The sequence below is a fragment of the Pundamilia nyererei genome, unplaced genomic scaffold (assembly GCF_000239375.1).
Source record: "Pundamilia nyererei isolate P.nyererei 1_Seehausen unplaced genomic scaffold, PunNye1.0 scaffold00204, whole genome shotgun sequence".
NCBI lineage: Eukaryota > Metazoa > Chordata > Actinopteri > Cichliformes > Cichlidae > Pundamilia > Pundamilia nyererei.
In genome coordinates, this window is record NW_005187605.1 from 357884 (window position 1) to 369592 (window position 11709).

The 11709-nt window shown below is 40.6% G+C and overlaps 1 protein-coding gene across 4 annotated transcripts in view; it reads right to left on the reverse strand.

The window, feature by feature from the left end:
* Positions 1 to 4853: 4853 nt before the first annotated feature.
* ankrd6b (ankyrin repeat domain 6b) overlaps positions 4854 to 11709 on the reverse strand; it is a 68335-nt gene continuing 61479 nt past the window's right edge. For 2 of the 4 annotated variants that reach the window (XM_005747772.2, XM_005747770.2), the window contains exons 14-16: positions 10531 to 10644; positions 7917 to 8202; positions 4854 to 5801 (exon numbers count right to left, since the gene is read on the reverse strand). In XM_005747772.2, the coding sequence (XP_005747829.1) occupies positions 5224 to 5801; positions 7917 to 8202; positions 10531 to 10644 (978 nt within the window). In that variant the 3' untranslated portion in view covers positions 4854 to 5223. Of the gene's footprint in view, positions 5802 to 7916; positions 8206 to 10530; positions 10645 to 11709 lie in introns of all 4 variants that reach the window. The other 2 variants (XM_005747771.2, XM_005747769.2) reach the window with 1 other exon arrangement.

Below are 11709 nucleotides of genomic sequence, written 5' to 3' on the forward strand. Positions count from 1 at the left end.
TGGGCATAATCCACATACTCACCTATGCTGCCAACCCGTTCTCACTCCCGACGCGTAAAATAATGACGATTTGTCACGTCCCTTAACTTCTCATGCTGACGCCTAAGGTACCCTTCCACGTTTTTATGTGAAGCTGTGGGTTGTCAATTCATTCCAATATGAACCCTCAACGCATGAATACATTTTCCTTACAAACATGGCCCCATTTAAGGGCAAATAAACAGACTTTCTGTTAGAGTCAAATTGTTAAATGTTGCCATTCTTGTACTTAAATCTGTAAGTCTTAGTTCAAACTGTATGATCAAAGACATTCCTTTGTTTCTGACCCCCTCCCCAGCTTGTTGAAAGGTGGGGGAGGCTGTAGTGTTTTATTAAAGGCACATCCCAGGGGAAGGTTCTGTTTTCTTGTTTAGTAAATTTTCTGCTGTCATGACCCTTTTGGTGAACAGGAGGTCACACAAATGCAACCCCCCCCCACACACACACACACATATAGTGTGTGTTTTATAACCATAGGGTTTTTTTTTATTTTTATAATGGGTGTTTGTGTAAATTGTGTGTCACAGAAATAAAAGGCTGATTGTTCTTCGAAGTGGTCTGACACCGAGGACAGAAGGGCTGCTCTGAGATCCTTCCTTTGCTAGCATGTGAAAACCCGGTTGAGCTGTTCGTCTTGCTTCGTTAACGGGAATAAGTCTCTAAACCAGCGGGGCCTGTGGAAGCGCAGACCTACCTAACACTTTCCAATAGCACAAGTTTTTTTGCCAAGAAGAAGTGCGACAGCAAAGAACTGATTGCCCAAATATAAGTTTCCTTACTTTTTCTATGAAGTTTATATGTTTGTAAAAATAAAGTAAACCATCTGCTCTAAACAGGTTTACATAGACTCAAGATCCCTTTTATCATTTTCTTGAAAATGTGTTTTTGGGGTGTTTTGCCAAACTCTAAGTTTCCTCAGTCACACACCTTTTTTCCTTCAGTTAAAAAAACTTGCAGATCTGGCATATTGATCTATCACAGGTTTGATAGCTTATCTCTGGACAGTCAGCTTAAAGAAGAATTTGCAAAGTTCATTGTATTTATTTAAGAGCATTTTTGACAGCCACAGCTGTGGCACATAAATTATTTTTATAAGACATTTATCACAGACTACAGACTGACAGAATTACAAGAAACACCTTTTAGTTATCGTCCTTTTTAGTCGTCTGAAAATTTCATATAAAAGCATACGTTTATCTGTTTTAAAGACACAGATAATTTAAGACACAATTACACAAGTAGATATTTCAAGAAGACAGTGTAAACAAACATTTAGGGCAGGGGTAGGAAACTCCAGGCCTCGAGTGTTGGTGTCCTGGAGGTTTTAGATGTGTCCATGATCCATCACAGCTGATTTAAAGGGCTAAATGACTCCTCAGCATTTCTTGAAGTTCTCCAGAGGCCTGGTAATGAACTAATCATTTGATTCAGGTGTGTTAACCCAGGGTGCGATCTAAAACCTGCAGGACACCGGCACTCGAGGCCTGGAGTTGCCTACCCCTGATTTAGGGGCTGTGGTTTCACATGTTGCTCCACCTATCATGCGTTAGAGTCACCTTCCAGTAAGTTTCCAGGTCACTTACCCAGTATATGTACTCGGACTAGCACCAGTATGTTTGAGACTCATACAACCAAAAACTGTCTCCTGTTTATTGTGTGAATGCCTCAAGAGATCCTGTTTCTCTTTAAACTTTATTCTACCTTATTCTAGTTGCTCCGACCTTTGCTGGTTAACTACTCGCTCAGTTTTCAGCCGATTTCCACCATTTAAACTTTAATCTGTTCTGCTCCCTATGCTAATGCCAGCTATATCTTTTGGTGCTCATACCTTTCATACTTTTTGAGATATTAAGCTTTTTATGCCATTTTTTGGCAAATCCCACTTATGACAAAAAAAATATTTCAGTAAACAGTTCAACTTTTTTTTAAACTCTTTTCAACACAAATTTCAGCTTTTTCACCTCTTTTCAGCAGAATTTTCCATTTTTCAATACTTTTCAGCACAAATTCCAGCTTCTTTCGCTGTTTTCACTGCAAACTTCAGCTTCTTTACCTCTTTTCAGCAGAAATTCTGCTAATTCACGTCTTTTCAGCAGAATTTCTAGTTTCTTGGCCTGTTTTCAGCAGAATTCTCATTTTTTTAAACTCTTTTTAGCAGAAAGTTAAGCTCTTTCACCTGTTTTCATCACAAATCTCAGCCTCTTCTGCTCTTTTCAACAGTTTTCAGTTTCTTTACCCCTTTTCTGCACAATTTTCTGTTTCTCCATCTCTTTTCAGCAGAAAGTTCAAAAAGTTCACCTCTTTTGAGCAGAATTTTTAGCTTTTTCACCTCTTATCAGCACAAATCTCAGGCTCTTCTGCTCTTTTCAACAGAATTTTCAGCATCTTCACCTCTTTTCAGGACAATTTTCAGTTTCATATCTTTTCAGTCACCTGAGAACAAGTTTGGCTCAGTGAAATGAGCAGCTGCCTTGAGACCAGTTGGCGCTGGTTCAGATCCTACCTGTGGTGCTTGCTGCACGTCTTCCATCCTTGAACTCTCCCTGCTTTCTTGACACTCTTCTGTGGTGTCTTTCAAATAAAGCAGAGTTCAGCTTCTACACAGTGTTTTCAGCGGAGTTCTCCTTCTGCTGTTTTCAGATTCCACTACACGGCATTCACACTGCATTTTCGCAGGAAATGCAACTTTTTCTAGTTTATTTTACTTTTAAGTTATTACAAATGGAACAACAGGACCGGGGGATAGGAAAGAGAAAGACAAGAGAAACTGTGAAAAAGAGAGGGAAAGAAAAACAGAGGGAAAGAAAAACAGAGGGGAAGAGAAGCAGAGAGAGGAGACACTAAAATCCACTAGATCACTTGCTGGGAAAACCCTCTGAAAACATATGTTTCCACAGTCTTGAATTCACAAGAATCAGCCTGAATGTCCCTGTACACTGCCCGACACGGTAAGAAAACTGTTTGATTCCACAGCTAGTTAAAGCCTCCACTATCCAGTGCAGAAGCCTAACCCTAGCCTAACCCTAACCCCCTGTGTGCAATTACAGTGTATTAAAAGAACAGTACATAAAAATGAAATAAGCAAGAAAGTACTACTTCACAATAAATATTACACTAAGACAGGATTGTAAAGTAAAAATTAAATTCCCCATTATCGTACACTTGCCCATATCCACAATAATTCATATCAGACTTATTACTAAAAATACATTCTGTGAAATGTGAGTAAAGTAAGAGAAATTTACAGATCTTTATCTTACTCAATACTGTTGACCATAATATTTTATTACAGTGATTAGAGCATGCTGTAGGTATTAAAGGTACTGCTCTCGTTAGTTATGGAGTTCTACAGGGTTCCGTAGCAGTATTATTAGAAAGCAAAGCATACATTTTCACTTTTATGCAGATGACACCCAACTTTACATACCGATGAAGCCAGATAACACACACTTATTAGTTAAACTGCAGGAATGTCTTAAAGACAAAACGACCCGGATGACCTCAAATTTTCTGCTTCTAAATTCAGAGAAAACTGAGGTTATAAAAAAATCGTCAAAATATGGTCTCTAACCAGATGGCTACTCTGGATGACACTACCTTGGCCTCCAGTAACATTTTGAGGAATACTTTTTGAACAGGATATGTCCTTCAAAGCGTACATTAATGTAGGACTGGACCCAGACACACAGTGTACGAAACGTTTCTTTTTATTTCTCGACACAGCAGTGTACTTTTAAGGTTTGGCACACACGATTCTCACTGGAGGTGTCTCCTGGCGTTGCGCACACCTTCTAGAGCCTTTCCTCCTCTCGTGAGTGTCACGACTCACTCGATAAATCTTTTAATAACACATAGTCGGGAGGTCTGCACGGCTTCAGGGCGCACCACGTGATAATCAATTTCTATCACTTGGCTGAGCCTAGAATGTTATCACAAGACTGCTCCAGTGGAAAATCTCCCATAAAGTGAACCTCCCAAGCTGGCGGGACCTTCTAGTGAGGCTATTAATGGTTGTAATCGCATCCCTGCATACTGCCACAACAGTTTATTAGACTGGCCAATCCATACCCAGAATTAGGGGGAGCGACAGGCACGAGCAAACCGCACCCTTAATCCTATGTGTTTTGTCCTTGTATTTTAATATCAGTGGCACAATAGGATACTTGTGAATATCACCATGAACACATCTCACTTCCATCCATTCTGCCTCCAACAATGCCCCACGGCGCGGCAACCGCAACCAGCTGCTCCAGGTCCCCCATCTGCCGGTCCAGCTATTCCCACAACTGCTCCATCTGCTTCTGTTGTGCGCCCGCCTGATCACGGCTCACGGTCGCCATCTCTGCCAGCATCTGAGCCAGGATTTGGAGTGGCTGCGCTTGTGGCGCGGCCTGAGGCTCGGACATACTCCACTGGGTTTCAGCACCACTGTACAAGGACCGGACCCACACAAACAGTGTACGAAACGTTTCTTTTTACTTCTCGACACACAGCAGTGTACTTTTAAGGTTTGGCACACACACTTCTCAATACAGCTCTCTCCCGGCGTTGCGCACACCTTCTAAAGCCTTTCCTCCTCTCCACTCCAGCATCACTGACAACAGTAGAGAGCTCATCAGTGCCACACGACTACCTGTCCACTCACCTGCCTGGCACTGCCCCTTGAACTCGCTGCGCCACCCCTCCCTGCAGCTGAGCCAGGGACCACACCTCCACCACAATTAAACATACATGTAGGACTGTTTTCTTCTATTTACACAATATCTCCAAAATTAGAAACATCCTGTCTCAGAACGAAGCTGAAAAACTAGTTCATGCATGTATTACATTTAGGCTGGACTACTGTAATTCATTATTATCAGGGTGTCCGAAAAAACTTCAGACAGGAACTAGAAGGAGAGAGCATATTTCTACTGTACTGGCTTCCATTCATTGGCTTCATTGGCAAATCCAGAATCAAATTTAAAACCCTTTGCCTCATAAAGTCTTCTATAATCAGGCTGCATCTTATCTTAAAAACTTCATACTACCACACCACCCCAATGGAGCACTTTGCTCTAAGACTGTGGTTCTGAGGTTCTGCAGTTTTGTATACTGGTCCTCAAGAGGAATCACATTTATATGATGTTTGGTCAATGCTGGACAGATCTCAGCAGTTTTTTTCTCCAGCAAATGGATTGTATCTTAACAGTCCTCGTCCCGATGCATTCTCAGCATACGTAGCTCATCCTCCAGGTAGGCAATCCTATTAATCAGAGCATCTTTCTCTGTCTGAGCCTTCTGATCTGCCTGCCATTGAGCCTCCTGCACCTTCCTCTCATACCAGCGCTCCATCTGAGTCGAGACCGTCTCAAAGAAATACTGGGTCACCTCAATGGCATGCATGTTGTCCCTCTCCTGAGTAAACGTAGGCTGGCCTCCAAAGACCTCTGGAGGCCTGACCTTTATGTCCCCTCTCAATTTAGTCCTACCCTGAAAATATTTCTTCTGGTGCTTCCCTGTATCACAGTGTCCTTCCTTCTCTCTGATCCCTATGTCATTTCTGCTGCTGCAGCGCCGCTCCGTGGCTGGAGAGAAGCTGCTGGATCTTTGGCTCCTGGCCCCACTCCTCATTATGTCCACATCATTCAGCTCCTGGTTCTTCCTCTTGGTGTCAGCAGAGGTCACAGAGCGCTCCTTTGGCCGAACCACCTGAACAGATGATGGGGGGTTCTTGGCTGCTGTGGGAGAGTCATCCTCAGTATTCTGATCCTTATCACCATCTGTACAATTCACAAGAGGTTCAGCCAACATTAAGCTTCACGGTACCCTGCTGTGCTTCTAAATTCAGATACAACTGTATTTGGCCCTAAAAATCATGTGTGTGTGTTTTTTTTAATCCTGTTGGCGTTCCCCGAGCCTGGTTCTTCCAAAGATTTTCATCCTGCTTACTCATGAGCGAGTGTCTGATTGGGGGTTTTCTCTGTATTATTCTAGGGTCTGTACCTTACAATGCAAAGGTACAGACCCCTGAGGCCTGTCTGTTGCTGTATAAATAAGATTAGAATAGAACCCACTAGGCAGCCTGATAATTAGCATGCAATGCAAATCTGCAGTCACGAATAGCATGTAGCATTTTCTCTGTTGTATTTTCATGGTGTGAATAGACCTATAAATGCTGTATAGAATTCCTGTTTTTTCAGATTCCAGAACTGATGCCAAATTTGGGTGGGAAAGGGTAGGAATTATATAATTGTTCATTTTTTATTATTTGTTTATGTATACTGAAGATACTTGCTGTTTTCTTTTGCACTGGCCACTTAGCATTTAGACATTATCAAGACAGACTTTGATGACCAGCTGTTCTGAATTTTTCAGAAACTGCTGGGTTACTGGGATTTTCCCACACAACCATACACAGAAAAATGTGGAAAACAATTTTGTGAGCAGTTCTCTAGGCTAGGGCTGCTCGATTATGGCAAAAATGATAATCACAATTATTTTCACTGAAATTGAGATCACGATTATTTGACGATATTTATTTAACCCTTTAAGACCTACCATAGAACCAAGTCCGCCAGAGCTTTTTTTTTTTTTTTTACATGCTGTAGTGCCATTTGTGGGAGCATTTCAAGTTGCTATACATCAATACAACTGTTATAGCCCATATTTTAATAATATGTATGCATTAAGTCCATAGTAACTACATTAATTGCAAAAAAGTGCAATAAACTACAAAAAAAATTGAAAATCGCTTTTGTTTTGTTTACATATATTTCTACTTGGAGAAATTTAAGAGGCTTATCCCTCAAAGCTTTAAGTACAATAAAGTTGCAAAAAATAGTTTACAACAACAGGAAATTTATTTTGAGTGTCTTCATAGTTTTATTTTGGAGATACAGCAATTTTTATATACTGCAGGAAAAACAAAAAACAATCCTATGATGCAAATTTGCAAAGAAAACAGCATGTGCATCATTTCACTGTGGGAAGTGTTACGAACAGCTGATAGGAACGGCAAAGCGTGTTTCTGGAATATTATGTTTTTGTTCCTGCAAGCGCTTTTTATGCAATTTTTGCAAAGCTATATGTGGAACGAAACCGTGACCGAGGACAAGCTGATGGCATCAGATGTAAGTACAACTCCTCCGGTTTCATATGCAAAACAAATTAGTGCGCTAGCTTACACGGTTCAGGTTCTACAGGGGTTTAACAATAGTTACGCAAAACGGAGCGTGCTGCTCTGACCGGCTTTAAAGGGTTAACAATGACTTTAAAAAAATAATATAAAATAGTGTGCAACACCACTGAAGTTTCTTTTAAACTCTCTTTTCAACCAACGGCAGTCACTCTCCAAATAACTTCTGCTTAGCTTTCCGAGCTTCCCTCGGGTCCTCTTAATCAGCGGTCTCCAACCTTTTTTGCGCCACGGACCGGTTTATGCCCGACAATATTTTCACGGACCGGCCTTTAAGGTGTCGCAGATAAATTAGGGAGGGGCTAATAATCGGCTCAGTCATTTTTAATGATCGTTGAAAGCCCAGATCGTAATCGTGATTAAAATTCGATTAATTGAGCAGCCCTACTCTAGGCACAAATGCCTGGTTGAGAATGGGCAAACTGAGTTCCTGAAACAGTAACTCATTACAACCAAGGTATTCAGAAGAGCATTACTGAACAGTGTACACATAACATGTGGAACCTTGAAGCAGCTGAACTACAGCAGAAGACCACACCAGTTATCACTCCTATCAGCTCAGAACAGGAAAATGAGGTTTCATTGGATTCATTTTATTAATTTACAGGGTCGCTGTTTTAAATTTGATTTGAAGCTTCTTCTTTTTTTTCTTTTTTTTCTGAAACAAAACAAAACATCTTTGTTTATGCTGATTTGTTACCTGGAGAGCTCTCCACATGAACAACAAAGTAGTGACTGGCTGTGCCACCCTCTGCCACACTAGACTCTTCCCGGCTGAACTCCAGGAGTGGAGGGTCACTGTGGTGCTCAAGGCACTGGGAGCTGCTCCCTTGTCCAATGGGCACCACAGCGAAGGGTGCTACATTAGCTTCGGCCACAGTAGAGGAGTGCTGTAACTTGGTGCTGCTGGGCTCTCCTGTGACACGGCCCTCCATGTTCTGCAGTTTGGACAGACACCAGCTCTTCAGTTCACTGGCCAGAGCTGTCTGCTTAGGGGACACAATGAACCACACACAAGAGTTCTATTAATGACAGAAGAGCTCATTAGATCAGCTCCCATTCATTTAATGCATACACTGTCCTAAAAGTAGATTAAAAGAAAACAATGATGTAATCTTTAATGGAGTTCATCTATTCATCATTATATCCTGACATCCACCTAATCCAGCACATTAGTCCCGTATAAGATCACCTACTGAGATTGAAAAGTTGTGTACAGTTCAGTTTAATTAATTGTGCACAGGTCAACTGATCAGGTCCCCTGCTTGAAGATATACGGGCACTTCAGCATACTGTGGACCAGCAGTACAGAAAAAGAATGATAATGCTAGCTGCAGGAGTCAATAGACATACTGAAGCATATATTACTAAAAGAAGTAGAGACCAGACAGAATTGCACCCTATTAATATTACAGTGCCTCTTTGTACAGCATCAAGCTATAAGAGAAGTCCTGGAATCTCTTTGGATAGACCGTCTCTAGAGTCAGCTCGTGTGAACATGATGCAGTTGACAAAATTTTATACGTAATATATCGAGAACATCTGACTAGTTTAATGTTCTGGGGTTCCACAGCCAGCTGAGTGCGAATGAGGCAGTGAAATGACTCTGGGTGGAATGTGCTAATGTAATTACACGGCAAGATATTCCTCTGCCTTCAACAGCATCCACATCCAGTTTATAGGTTCATAGAATGTGATCTATAATTGTGAGCATTTGCAATACTGTTATTTCAATTCAATTCAATTGAATGTTTGGGCCCACTGTGTAATTATTAGTATGAAAATCATGACGACTTAAGAAATGCTTAGAAAAATGACAGTAACATCTATTCTACTTCACATACTTATGACTTAAAGGAATGGGCCACAGCACCAATAGCTTCACATTCACAATTAAAACAACAATTCTATTTTGTTGGCTAGATGTAATAAAACTATAACAATTGCCATGAGGGCATTGGTTACCCTGTGAAACATTCCAATAGAGCACTTCACTCCCAGGCGCTGGTTTACTTGGGGTATCTAGGATTTTTAAAAGTAGAATGGGAGGCAGAGCCCCTCTTTTGTGGAAGCCTAACAATAGGTTTAAACTTTCCTTTTTGAGGAAAGCATAAAGTTGGGGCTGGATCAGGTGACCTTGAATCCTCCCTTAGTTATGCTGCAATAGGTGTAGGCTGCTACAGTTTCCCATGATGCACTGGGTGCTTCTTCACTTACCTGTGTGTTTACACCACTTTGCACTTAATAATTAGTTATTATTCTCTGGCTTTCTTGCACAGCATGTCTTTTGTCCTCTTCTCACCCTCAATTAGTCACAGCAGATGAATGCCCCTCCCTCAGCCTGGTTTTGCTGGTACTCCTTTTCTGTTACTTTTACGTTAGCTGTAATGGGACACACACCTTCCAAAAGGTTCAGCTTTTATCTCGTCCGTCCACAGAGTATTTTCCCAAAAGTCTTGGGGATCATCAAGATGTTTTCTGGCAAAACTGAAATGAACCTTTATTTTGTTTTTGCTCAGCAGTGGTTTTCGTCTTGGAACTCTTAGCCTGCCATACAGGCCATTTTTGCTCAGTCTCTTTCTTATGGTGGAGAAATGAACACTGACTAAGGTCAGTGTTCATTGAGGCAAGTGAGGCCTGCAATCTTTAGATGTTATTCTGGAGTCTTTTGAGACCTGTTGGATGAGTTGTTGCTGCTATAACCTTTCCGGACTGAGAGATCTCAATTACTTTGTTTGTCATTTTTTCCTGAATTTCGATCGCAGCATGATGTCTGGCTTTTGAGGATCTTTTGGTCTACTTCCCTTTGTCAGGCAGGTCCTATTTAAGTGATTCCGAACAGGCGTGTAGTAATCAGGCCTGGGTGTGACTAGAGAAATTGAACTCAGCATTTCAAAGATGTGATACACCACAGTTAATTTATCTTCTTAATTATAAACACCTTCATTTAGAAACTGCATTTTGTGTGTACTTGTGTTATCTTTGCTTAATATTTAGATTTTTTGTTAATCTAAAACATTTAAGTATGACAAACATACAAAAAAATAGGAAATTAGGATGGGGGCAAACACTTTATCACAGCACTCAATGATGATGCCCAATTTCGATAGCTTGTTGTGTCCCAATGTCATGCAGACCCCGGTTAACATTTTCTATTGTCTTTGTTTGATCTGGAGATTACAGTAAAAGGTCAAAAATGTTAAATTTCCTTTTTCTTCATGAACAAACTTCACACACAACAAACATCATTCTGTGATGGCTTCATACACAGAGCAGTCAGAGTTCCACAGTCAGAGGTATCCTGACAGTGTTACCTGTCTCTTTTCTGCTTCACGTCGTTCCTGCAGGGCCCGTTGCTCGATCCTCTTCAGACAGCTGCTTCTCTCTGCTGACGCTCTCTCCACTGTCATCTTGTCAAGAGCCCAGATCTAATCACAGACAACAACGTGAAAACAGGGCTGACACCGTTAAAAAGATAAAGGATTTATCTACTGTGCTTCCTATCATTTTACTGCATGTCTGCATTCAAACCCTGCTGTCACACAGGCTAAAGGCAGAGCTTTATTCACCTTCATTCTACAAATGCATTCAAGTTTAGGCTTCACTAAAAACCCAAGAATAGACAGACATCCTTGTTCTGTTTATTCTGTTCTGTCACAGTTTTACAAAGGTGTATTAGGGCCACATTAAGAAAAAAATTGAGAATAAAGTTTTATTTCAAGAAAACAGTCATAATAAAAAGCCAAAATGTGCACATTACAGTTACTGTTTTAAGACAAACTGTCAATGCTGCCATACCCTCTACAAAATGACTCGTGTAGAAACAAACTTGGTGAAACAAATTGATCGGTTGTTTTGTGATCGAACATACATTCTCTTTATTGCACGATGGTGCAATCTGTTCATTACCATCTGTCCATATTTTGTTTTGTACCAATCCACTCTTCCCTGTTTGTGTGTTTTTCAGTCTGACCACATGCATCCTCTTACCACACCGTGTTTATATGCCAAAAGAGAAATCATTTCCTTCTTTGTAACTAAAACCAATTCTGAATTTTTTATTCTCATGTACTAATATTATTTTATTATTATATGAATATAGCGCAAGGTTCAGTTACCTTTGTACAAAAATAGTTGGTAAAATTGTCCTTCAAGGAGCTACTTTTTACTTTCTTACTTGGAGTACATTCCAGAGCCTGCACTTTTTCACTTTGACTTGAGTAAAAAAGTTGCTTCAGTACTTCAATCTTACTGGAGTAGCTTTCAACCTCTTTACTTCTACTTAGATAAGTAAATTCTGTACTTTTGCTACTTCTGCAGACAACACACACACATAACACATAAAAATAATTACTCACACTAATAGGAGTAACTAAGGTGCATCCAGAAAGTACTCACAGCGCTTCACTTGTTCAACATTTTGTCATATTCAAAAATGAATGACATTAATTTTTCACATCAAAATTCTAGACATAATACCTTATAATGACAAA